We start from the raw sequence: 11,978 nt of genomic DNA, 5'->3' as shown, positions 1-11,978 counted from the left end.
GGGACAGGGGGACAGGAACAGGGGGACAAGGAGACGGGGACAGGGACAGGGGGACAGGGGGACAGGGACAGGGAACAGGGGGACAGGGGGATAGGGACAGGGACATGGGGACAGGGGGACACGGGGCAGGGGGACAGGGGGACAGGGACAGGGGGACAGGGACATGGGGACAGGGGGACAGGGACAGGGGACACGGGGACAGGGGGACAGGGACAGGGGGACACGGGGCAGGGGGACAGGGACAGGGGGACAGGGACAGGGGACAGGGGGACATGGACAGGGGTCAGGGGACATGGGGATATGGGACAGGGGGACAAGGATATGGGGACAGGGGAGAGGGGACAGGGGGACATGGGACAGGGGGACTGGGGAGAGGGGGCATGGGGGATAGGGACATGGGGACAGGGGGATATGGGGACAGGGGAACATGGGGACATGGGACAGGGACAGGGGGATATGGGGAAATGGGGAAATTTGGACATGGGGACAGGGACAGGGGGACAGGGACAGGGGGACGGGGACAGGGGACATGGGGACAAAGATATGGGGACAAGGGGATATGGGACAGGGGCAGGGGGACAGGGAGATAGGGGGATGGGGAGATGGGGACAGAGGGACATGGGGACAGGGATATGGGGATAAGGGGATATGGGACGGGGGGACATGGAGAGGGGGACATGGGAGAGGGGACATGGGGCAGGGGGATGGGGATATGGGGACATGGGGACAAGGACAGGGGACAGGGATAGGGGGACAGGGAGATGGGGACGGGGGGACAGGGGAGAGGGGACATGGGAGAAGGACATGGGACATGGGGATATGGGAGAGGGGGACAAGGACATGGGGACAGGGACATGGGACGGGGGGATAGGGGGACATGGGGACAGGGAGACAGGGATATGGGGCAGGGAAGAGGGAGACAGGGACATGGGGACGGGGGGACAGGGGGATATGGGGACAGGGATATGGGACAGGGACATGGGGACAGGGATAGGGGGCCATGGGGATAGGGGACAGGGGGATATGGGACAGGGAGAGGGGACAGGGGACAGGGGGACATGGGGATATGGGACAGGTGGATATGGGACAGGGGGACATGGGGCCATGGGACAGGTGGATATGGGACAGGGGGACATGGGGACATGGGACAGGTGGATGTGGGACAGGGGGCCATGGGGACATGGGACAGGTGGATGTGGGACATGGGGACATGGGGACAGGGGGACAGGGGGCAGGGAGTGGAGGGGGACAGGCAGGGGGCTGCGTTTGGCAGGGACGGGCAGTGGGAGGGGACACGGGGACACAGGGAGGGGACACGGGGACACAGGCAGGGCCACCCTCACCCCCCCAACCCCTCTGTGTGTGTCCCCACCCCCCCCCAGGCTGCTCCCTGCGGGGACCCCTGGAGAGGGGACCCTGGAACCGCATCCGGGACCTGAGGCTCTGCGGCCGTCACCTGCGGGCAGGGGACATCCTGGGGGACACCTCGGGGGACATCCCGGGGGACATCCCAAGGGACATCCTGAGAGACACCGTGGGGGACACCTCGGGGGACACCACGGGGGACATCCCAAGGGACATTCTGGGGGACACCCTGGGGGACATCCCAAGGGACACCTCGGGGGACATCCCGGGGGACACCACAGGGGACACCTCGGGGACAGCAACCCCTGCCACCCTCCTCCAGCGCCACCACAAACTGTTCCTCTGGCAGCAGAGGCCGTGAGTGTCACCCCAGTGTCACCTCAGTGTCACCAGTGTCACCTCAGTGTCACTCAGTGCCTCCCATGCCACCAGTGCCACCAGAGTCACCTGAGTGCCACTTCAGTGCCCCCAGAGTCAACTCAGTGTCACCCCAGTGTCACCCCAGTGCCACCTCAGTGCCACCGGTGTCATCTCAGTGCCACCCCAGTGTCACCTCAGTGACACCTCAGTGTCTCTTCAGTGCCACCAGTGCCACCCCAGTGCCACCAGTGTCACCCCAGTGTCACCAGTGCCCCCCACACCCCCGTTTTCCCCCATTACACCCCAAACTTCTCCCAGAGTCGTCGTTTGTTTTTTTGGGGGGAACCCAGTGAGTTTTTATTGTCCCTCAGGAAAGCAGCGGGGAGGGGACATTTTGGGAGAGTTTGGGGCCATTTTGGGGACAGTTTGGGGCCATTTTGGGGCCAGTTTGGGGCCAGGGGGGGCAGCTCAGGCGTGGAGGAAGCGACTGAAGGCGTTGTAGGCTGACTCCAGGTCAAAAAGCGGCACCAGTGCCACCAGTGCCATCCCAGTGCCACCAGTGATCACTTCAGTGCCACCAGTGTCACCCCAGTGCCACCAGTGCCACTTCAGTGCCACCAGTGTCACCTCAGTGTCACCAGTGCCATCCCAGTGCCCCCCACACCCCCATTTCCCCCATTACACCCCAAACTTCTCCCAGAGTCGTCGTTTGTTTTTTTTGGGGGGGAACCCAGTGAGTTTTTATTGTCCCTCAGGAGAACAGTGGGGAGGGGCCACTTTGGGACAGTTTGGGGACATTTTGGGGACAGTTTGGGGTCAGTTTGGGGCCAGGGGGGGCAGCTCAGGTGTGGAGGAAGCGATTGAAGGCGTTGTAGGCTGACTCCAGGTCAAAAAGCGGCACCAGTGCCACCAGTGCCATCCCAGTGCCCCCCACACCCCCGTTTCCCCCATTACACCCCAAACTTCTCCCGGAGTTGTCGTTTGTTTTTTTGGGGGGAACCCAGTGAGCTTTTATTGTCCCTCAGGAGAGCAGCGGGGAGGGGACATTTTGGGACAGTTTGGGGCCATTTTGGGGCCAGGGGGGGCAGCTCAGGCGTGGAGGAAGCGATTGAAGGCGTTGTAGGCTGACTCCAGGTCAAAAAGCGGCACCTCAGTGCCACCCCAGTGCCACCAGTGATCACTTCAGTGCCATCAGTGCCACCTCAGTGTCACCCCAGTGTCACCCCAGTGCCACCAGTGTCATCCCAGTGCCCCCCATACCCCCATTTCCCCCATTACACCCCAAACTTCTCCCAGAGTCGTCGTTTGTTTTTTTTTGGGGGGGAACCCAGTGAGTTTTTATTGTCCCTCAGGAGAGCAGCAGGGAGGGGACATTTTGGGACAGCTTGGGGCCATTTTGGGGACAGTTTGGGGCCAGTTTGGGGCCAGGGGGGGCAGCTCAGGTGTGGAGGAAGCGATTGAAGACGTTGTAGGCTGACTCCAGGTCAAAAAGCGGCACCAGTGCCACCAGTGCCATCCCAGTGCCACCCCAGTGCCACTTCAGTGTCACCCCAGTGTCACCAGTGCCATCCCAGTGCCCCCCACACCCCCATTACACCCCAAACTTCTCCCGGAGTCACCGTGGTTTCTTTTTTTGGGGGGGAAACTCAGTGAGTTTTTATTGTCCCTCAGGAGAGCAGCGGGGAGGGGACATTTTGGGGCAGTTTGGGGACATTTTGGGGACAGTTTGGGGCCATTTTGGGGCCAGTTTGGGGCCAGTTTGGGGCCAGGGGGGGCAGCTCAGGCGTGGAGGAAGCGATTGAAGGCGTTGTAGGCTGACTCCAGGTCAAAAAGCGGCACCAGTGCCACCAGTGCCATCCCAGTGCCACCAGTGATCACTTCAGTGCCACCAGTGTCACCCCAGTGCCACCCCAGTGTCACCAGTGCCATCCCAGTGCCCCCCACACCCCCATTTCCCCCATTACACCCCAAACTTCTCCCAGAGTCGTCGTTTGTTTTTTTTGGGGGGGAACCCAGTGAGTTTTTATTGTCCCTCAGGAGAGCAGCGGGGAGGGGACATTTTGGGACAGTTTGGGGCCATTTTGGGGACAGTTTGGGGCCATTTTGGGGCCAGGGGGGCAGCTCAGGCGTGGAGGAAGCGATTGAAGGCGTTGTAGGCTGACTCCAGGTCAAGAAGTGGCACCTCAGTGTCACCTCAGTGCCACCCCAGTGCCACCAGTGATCACTTCAGTGCCACCAGTGCCACCCTAGTGCCACCTCAGTGTCACCAGTGTCACCCCAGTGCTCCCCATACCCCCGTTTTCCCCCATTACACCCCAAACTTCTCCCAGAGTCGTCGTTTGTTTTTTTTGGGGGGGAAACCCAGTGAGTTTTTATTGTCCTTCAGGAGAGCAGCGGGGAGGGGCCACTTTGGGACAGCTTGGGGACATTTTGGGGACAGTTTGGGGCCAGTTTGGGGCCAGGGGGGGCAGCTCAGGCGTGGAGGAAGCGATTGAAGGTGTTGTAGGCTGACTCCAGGTCAAAAAGTGGCACCTCAGTGTCACCCCAGTGCCATCCCAGTGCCAGCAGTGCCACCAGTGTCACCCCAGTGTCACCCCAGTGTCACCAGTGCCATCCCAGTGCCCCCCACACCCCCATTTTCCCCCATTACACCCCAAACTTCTCCCAGAGTCGTCGTTTGTTTTTTTGGGGGGGAAACTCAGTGAGTTTTTATTGTCCCTCAGGAGAACAGTAGGGAGGGGCCACTTTGGGACAGTTTGGGGACATTTTGGGGACAGTTTGGGGTCAGTTTGGGGCCAGGGGGGGCAGCTCAGGCGTGGAGGAAGCGATTGAAGGCGTTGTAGGCTGACTCCAGGTCAAAAAGTGGCACCTCAGTGTCACCTCAAGGCCACCCCAGTGCCACCAGTGATCACTTCAGTGCCATCAGTGTCACCCCAGTGCCACCCCAGTGCCACCCGTGCCATCCCAGTGCCCCCCACACCCCCGTTTTCCCCCATTACACCCCAAACTTCTCCCAGAGTCGTTTGTTTTTTTTGGGGGGGAACCCAGTGAGTTTTTATTGTCCCTCAGGAGAGCAGCGGGGAGGGGACATTTTGGGACAGCTTGGGGACATTTTGGGACAGTTTGGGGCCATTTTGGGGACAGTTTGGGGACAGTTTGGGGCCAGGGGGGGCAGCTCAGGCGTGGAGGAAGCGATTGAAGGCGTTGTAGGCTGACTCCAGGTCAAAAAGCATCTGCCGGACCTGAGCGTCATCCAGCTCGTCTGCTGCTGACATCCCGCTCAGGGTCCCCAACCTGGGGACACAGGGGACATCCCGGGGGGGGTCAGGGGACAGAGGGGACCCTCTGGGCCCCCCCCCTCCCGTGGTTGTTGCCACCTGACCATTGGGTGACTTTCTGCCTCCCCTCGAAGTCGGGGGGGAGGTGGCTCATGCGGTTCATGGTCTCCAGCAGCTCCCGGAGGTCGGGCTGGATCTGGGGGGGGAAAAAGAGGGGGGGGGGGGAAATTATTGGGGGGGGACAAATTATTGGGGGGGGACAAATTATTGGGGGGGGGACAAATTATTGGGGGGGGGCAAATTATTGGGGGGGGGGACAAATTATTGGGGGGGGGCAAATTATTGGGGGGGGACAAGTTATTGGGGGGGGACAAATTATTGGGGGGGGACAAATTGTTGGGGGGGGACAAGTTATTGGGGGGGACAAATTATTGGGGGGGGACAAATTGTTGGGGGGGGACAAGTTATTGGGGGGGACAAATTATTGGGGGGGGACAAATTATTGGGGGGGGGACAAATTATTGAGGGGGGACAAATTATTGGGGGGGGACAAATTATTGGGGAGGGGGACAAATTATTGGGGGGGGGACAAATTATTGAGGGGGGACAAATTATTGGGGGGGGACACAAATTATTGGGGGGACACAAGTTATTGGGGGGGGACAAATTATTGGGGGGGACAAACTATTGGGGGGACACACAAATTATTGGGGGGGGACAAACTATTGGGGGGGGACAAATTATTGGGGGGGGGACAAATTATTGGGGGGGACAAATTATTGGGGGGGACACAAATTATTGGGGGGGGACAAATTATTGGGGGGGGGACAAATTATTTGGGGGGGGCACAAATTATTGGGGACACACACAAATTATTGGGGGGGGACGAATTATTGGGGGGACAAGTTATTGGGGGGGGACAAATTATTGGGGGGACACAAGTTATTGGGGGGGACAAATTATTGGGGGGGGACAAGTTATTGGGGGGGACAAATTATTGGGGACACACACAAATTATTGGGGGGGGACGAATTATTGGGGGGACAAGTTATTGGGGGGGGACAAATTATTGGGGGGGGACACAAATTATTGGGGGGACACAAGTTATTGGGGGGGGACAAATTATTGGGGGGGGACAAGTTATTGGGGGGGGGACAAATTATTGGGGGGACACAAGTTATTGGGGGGGGACAAATTATTGGGGGGGGACAAGTTATTGGGGGGGGACAAATTATTGGGGGGGGACAAGTTATTGAGGGGATACAAATTATTGAGGGGATACAAATTATTGGGGGGGACACAAATTATTGGGGGGGGACAAGTTATTGGGGGGGGACAAATTATTGGGGGGGGACAAATTATTGGGGGGGCAAATTATTGGGGGGGACAAATTATTGGGGGGACACAAATTATTGGGGGGAGACAAATTATTGGGGGGGACACAAATTATTGGGGGGGGACAAATTATTGGGGGGGACAAATTATTGGGGGGACACACAAATTATTGGGGGGGGACACAAATTATTGGGGGGGGACAAATTATTGGGGGGGGACAAATTATTGGGGGGGGACAAGTTATTGGGGGGGGACACAAATTATTGGGGGGGGGACATAGAAGAGGGGAGGGGGGATAGAAGGGGGGGATGCAGAAGGATTTGGGGGGGACAAAAGGGTTCAGGGGGGACAGAAGGGTTGGGGGGGACACAAATTATTTGGGGGGGACAAATTGGGGGGGGAGCAAAAGGGCTGGGGGGGACAGAAGGGCTTGGAGGTGACAAAAGGGTTGGGGGGGACAAATTGGGGGGGGCAAAAGGGTTGGGGGGGGGACAGAAGGGTTGGGGGGGGACAGAAGGGTTGGGGGGGACAAATTGGGGGGGGCAAAAAGGTTGGGGGGGGACAGAAGGGTTTGGGGACAAAAGGGGTTGGGGGGGACAAATTGGGGGGGGGCAAAAGGGTTGGGGGGGGGACAGAAGGGCTGGGGGGGACAAAAGGGTTGGGGGGGACAAATTGGGGGGGGCAAAAGGGTTGGGGGGGACAGAAGGGGTTGGGGGGTGACAAAAGGGTTGGGGGGGGACAGAAGGGTTTGGGGGGACAAAAGGGTTGGGGGGGGACAGAAGGGCTGGGGGGGGACAGAAGGGTTTGGAGGTGACAAAAGGGTTGGGGGGGGGGAACAGAAGGGTTTGGGGGTGACAAAAGGGTTGGGGGGATCTCTGGTGGCCCCAGGGGGGGTCAGGGGGGGTCAGGGGGTGGGGGTGGGGTCCCCACCTCGTCCATGGCTCTGATCTCCAGGCGCAGTTTGTCCATCACGGTGATGAAAAGCTGAGAAAAGGGGGGGGGTCAGGGGGGGTCAGGGGGGGGGATCCCAACTGGAGGTTCCAACCCCCCCACCTGAGCCTTCCCCAACTCAACCACAACCCCTCCAGATCAGCCACGGCCCTTTTGGGGTCAATAATGCCCAGGCTGGGTCAACACTGACCCTTTCCCAGTTCCCTCCCGGCCCCCCTGTTCCCCAGTTCCCCAGTTCCCCCAGTTCCCTTCCATCTCCCCCATTTCCCTCTCCCCCAGTCCCCTCTCCCCAGTTCCCCCAGTCCCCTCTCCCCCAGTCCTCTCTCCCCAGTTCCCCCATTTCCCTCTCCCCAGTTCCCTCCCCATCTCCCCCAGTTCCCCCAGTCCCTTCTCCCCAGTTCCCTCTCCCCAGTTCCTTCCCATCTCCACCAGTTCCCTCTCCCCAGTCCCCTCTCCCCAGTTCCCCCACTTCCCTTCCATCCCCCCAGTCGCCTCTCCCCACTTCCCACCCCTCTTCCCAGTCCCCCCAGTCCCCTCTCCCAGTCCTCCCAGTCCCCCCAGTCCCCTCTCCCAGTCCCCCCAGTCCCCTCTCCCAGTTCCCCCAGTTCCTTCTCCCCCAGTCCCCTCTCTGCAGTTCCCCCACTTCCCACCCCTCTTCCCAGTCCCCCCAGTCCCCTCTCCCAGTTCCCCCAGTCCCCCCAGTCCCCTCTCCCAGTCCCCCCAGTCCCCTCTCCCAGTTCCCCCAGTCCCCCCAGTCCCCTCTCCCAGTCCCCCCAGTCCCCCCAGTGCCCTCTCCCAGTCCCCCCAGTGCCCCCAGTTCCGCACAGAGACGATGTCGGCGATGCAGCGGTTGAGGTTTCCTTTGTCATCCTTGATGGTGATGGGTCTGTCCTCCCTGATCCTCTCCATGGCCAGGGGACAGTCCAGCTGGGGGGGGGGGACACACCAGCACCAGTCACACCCCCCCACCCTAAAACCAAAAAACCCCCAAAACGCCCCCAAACCCCCCCGGTGGGGCCCCCCTGACCCGGAACTTGCGGCAGAAGTCGTCGATGGAGGCCACCTCGGAGCCCTGGACCTGCTTGAGGGCGGCTTTGAACTGGACCAGGAGCCTGGAGCAGGCGGCCGTGTACCTGGGGGGGAGGTCAGGGGGTGGGTGGGGGGGTCTGGGGGGGAAGGGGGGTACACGACACCCCCCTGGGGTCAGGGGGGGCTGTGGGGGTCCCGCTGACTCGTTGGGGGAGACGCAGTCCTTGATGTAGGCCTTCTCCAGGGCCTGCAGCGTCTTCACCACCGCAAACAGCTCCGCCATGTTGTCGTACCTGGGGGGACACGGGGGGACACGGGGGGGGGACAGGGTCACCTGGGGACAGCTGGGGGGACAAGGGGGGACAGGGGGGGACAGGGTCACCTGGGGGGAAAGGGGACACCTGGGGACACGGGGGGACAGGGTCACCTGGGGACATCGGGGGGATAGGGGACACCTGGGGACATCTGGGGATACTGGGGGGACATCAGGGGACAAGGGGGGACAGGGTCATCTGGGGACATCTGGGGATACTGGGGGGACAGGGGGGGACAGGGTCACCTGGGGGGAAAGGGGACACCTGGGGACACAGGGGGGACAGGGTCACCTGGGGACATCTAGGGGATAGGGGACACCTGGGGACATCTGGGGGATAGGGGACACCTGGGGACATCAGGGGACACGGGGGGACAAGGGGGGACAGGGGGGGACAGGGTCACCTGGGGACATCTGGGGACAAGGGGGGACATGGGGGGGACAGGAGTCACCTGGGGACATCTGGGGACAAGGGGGGACAGGGTCACCTGGGGACATGTGGGGATACTGGGGGATAGAGGACACCTGGGGACATCTGGGGGGACAGGGTCACCTGGGGACATCGGGGGTTACTGGGGGGGACACGGGGGGACAGGGTCACCTGGGGACATCAGGGGACAAGGGGGGACAGCGGGGGACAGGGTCACCTGGGGGGAAAGGGGACACCTGGGGACATCGGAGAGGACAGGGGACATCTGGGGACATCTGGGGATATTGGGGGGACAGGGTCACCTGGGGACATCTGGGGAGACAGGGGACATCTGGGGACATCTGGGGGGACAGGGGACACCTGGGGACATCTGGGGACATCTGGGGACAAGGGGGGACACGGGTCACCTGGGGACATCGGGGGACATCTGGGGACAAGGGGGGATAGGGGACACCTGGGGACATCTGGGGACATCTGGGGACAAGGGGGGACAAGGGGGGACAGGGGGGAACAGGGGGGAACAGGGGGGGACAGGGGGGGACAGGGGGGGACAGGGTCACCTGGGGGGGAAGGGGACACCTGGGGACAAGGGGGGACAGGGGGGGGACAGGGTCCCCTGGGGACATCTAGGGGATAGGGGACACCTGGGAACATCTGGGGGGACAGGGTCACCTGGGGGGGAAGGGGTCACCTGGGGACATTGGGGGGATAGGGGACATCAGGGGACAAGGGGGGACATCTGGGGACAAGGGGGGATAGGGGACACCTGGGGACATCTGGGGGATAGGGGACAAGGGGGGACAGGGTCACCTGGGGACATCTGGGGACATCTGGGGGACAGGGGACACCTGGGGACATCTGGGGGGACAGAGTCACCTGGGGGGAAAGGGGACACCTGGGGACAAGGGGGGACAGGGGTCACCTGGGGACATCTGGGGATACTGGGGGGACAGGGTCACCTGGGGACATCGGGGGGACAGGGGGGGACAGGGTCACCTGGGGGAAAGGGGGACATCAGGGGACAAGGGGGGACAAGGTCACCTGGGGACACGGGGACACACGGGGGGACAGGGTCACCTGGGGACACCTGGGGACAAGGGGGGACAGGGTCACCTGGGAACATCTGGGGACATCTGGGGGATAGGGGACACCTGGGGACATCGGGGGACATCTGGGGACAAGGGGGGATAGGGGACACCTGGGGACACCTGGGGGATAGGGGACATTGGGGGACATGGGGGGACAGGGTCACCTGGGGACATCTGGGGGGACAGGGGACATCAGGGGGATGGGGGGGGACAGGGGGGATACTGGGGGGACAGGGGGGGACAGGGTCACCTGGGGACATCTGGGGGGATAGGGGGGAGACAGGACCCCAATGGAGAAGGGGGAACCCCAAAGAAGAGGGGGGGACCCCCCAGAGCCCCCCAGCCCCCCACTCACTTCTCTCTCTCCCGGGCGTTCTTGTAGAGCTTCACCTCCTGGGGGAGACAGGGGGGTTAACCAGGGGTAACCAGTTAACCAGGGGTTAACCAGGGAATTAACTGGGGGGGGGGGGGTTAACCAGGGCTTAACCAGGGAGATTAACTGCAGGGGATAACCAGGGGGGGTTAAACAGGGGCAACCAGGGGTTAACTAGGGAGGTTAACCAGGGGGGGGTTAACCAGGGGTTAACCAGGGAGATTAACTGCGGGGGATAACCAGGGGGGGTTAAACAGGGGCAACCAGGGGTTAACTAGGGGGGGTTAACCGGGGGGGGGTTAACCAGGGGTAACCAGGGGTTAACCAGGGGTTAAAAAGGGGGGTTAACCAAGGGGGTTAACCAGGGGTAACAAGGGGTTAAAAAGGGGGTTAACCAGGGGGGGTTAACCAGGGGTAACCAGGGGTTAAAAAGGGGGGTTAACCAGGGGGGTTAACCAGGGGTAACCAGGGGTTAAAAAGGGGGGTTAACCAGGGGGGTTAACCAGGGGTAACCAGGCGTTAACCAGGGGTTAAAAAGGGGGGTTAACCAGGGGGGTTAACCAGGGGTAACCAGGGGTTAAAAAGGGGGGTTAACCAGGGGGGTTAACCAGCAGTAACCAGGAGGGGGTTAACCACAGGGGGTTAACCAGGGAGGTCACGAGGAGGGGATTAACCAGGGGTTAACCAGGAGGGGTTAACTAGGAGGGGGGGGGTGGTTAAGAGGGGGTTAACCAGGGGGGGTTAAGCACCGGCAACCAGGGGTTAACCAGGGGGATTAACTGGGGGGGAGGGAGGGGTTACCTAGGGGTTAACTAGGGGGGGGGGGTTAACCAGGGGGGGTTAACCAGGGGGGACTAACCAGGGGTTAACCAGGGGTTAACCAGGGGGGGGTAACTGGGAGGGGGGTGGTTAAGAGGGGGTTAAGGGGGGAGGGGTAACCAGGGGGAGAGGGGGGAGTTAACCCGGGGGGGGGGAAACCCCCGGGCAGGGGGGGTTCGGTTCGGTTGCCCCGGGGGGTTCGGTTCGGTTCCGGGTCCCGCAGTCACCTCATAGAGCTCGGGTTTGTTCGCGGGGGCTGCAAAGGGAAGAACGAAAGGGGGGGGCAGCATTAGGAAGATTCGGGAGACCCCGAACCCCCCTCGGGTCCCACCGGTACCGCCCCGGTACCGTCCCGGTTCCCCCCCGGTTCCCCTGAGGCCTCCCCGGCCCTGCTCTCACCTCCCATGGCGGCGGTGCCCGCGAGGCCGTGGAACATCCCGGGGGGGTCTGGAGGGCTCGGAGCCCCCCTCACAACCCCACTGTGTGTCCCCCCCCCCTCCCTTTGGTCCCGGTTCGGCTCCCGGTTCCGGTTTCGGTCCCGGTGCGGTTCGGATTAGGCCGCAAGATGGCGGCGCGGTGAATGAGCTCGGCGCTCGGCTGCTCCCGCCTGGCCGCTAGGGGGCGCGGGAGGGCGGCA

At 61.9% G+C, this 11,978-nt stretch overlaps 1 protein-coding gene across 1 annotated transcript; it reads right to left on the bottom strand.

Moving 5' to 3' along the window:
- Positions 1 to 4,892: 4,892 nt before the first annotated feature.
- Positions 4,893 to 11,976, bottom strand: VPS28 (VPS28 subunit of ESCRT-I). The gene is made up of 9 exons (XM_071732537.1): positions 11,741 to 11,976; positions 11,569 to 11,597; positions 10,505 to 10,542; positions 8,522 to 8,611; positions 8,317 to 8,422; positions 8,115 to 8,216; positions 7,269 to 7,322; positions 5,108 to 5,199; positions 4,893 to 5,019 (listed from the first exon to the last, which is right to left on the bottom strand). The coding sequence occupies exons 1-9, from the start codon at positions 11,775 to 11,777 to the stop codon at positions 4,902 to 4,904; spliced, it is 666 nt and encodes a 221-aa protein (XP_071588638.1). The 5' UTR covers positions 11,778 to 11,976; the 3' UTR covers positions 4,893 to 4,901.
- Positions 11,977 to 11,978: the final 2 nt, after the last annotated feature.

Source organism: Heliangelus exortis, unplaced genomic scaffold (genome assembly GCF_036169615.1).
Source record: "Heliangelus exortis unplaced genomic scaffold, bHelExo1.hap1 Scaffold_125, whole genome shotgun sequence".
Lineage (NCBI taxonomy): Eukaryota > Metazoa > Chordata > Aves > Apodiformes > Trochilidae > Heliangelus > Heliangelus exortis.
The sequence above is the reverse complement of the archived record's forward strand: the minus strand, read 5'-3'. Positions and strand labels throughout refer to the sequence as shown.

Coding starts and splice junctions, on each gene's coding strand:
- VPS28 (XM_071732537.1), bottom strand. CDS start 11,777: ATGTTCCACGGCCTCGCGGGCACCGCCGCCATGGGAG. Junction 7,323..8,114: donor GCATCGCCGACATCGTCTCT/GTGCGGAACTGG, acceptor CCCTTTTCTCAG/CTTTTCATCACCGTGATGGA. Junction 5,200..7,268: donor AGATCAGAGCCATGGACGAG/GTGGGGACCCCA, acceptor TTCCCCCCCCAG/ATCCAGCCCGACCTCCGGGA.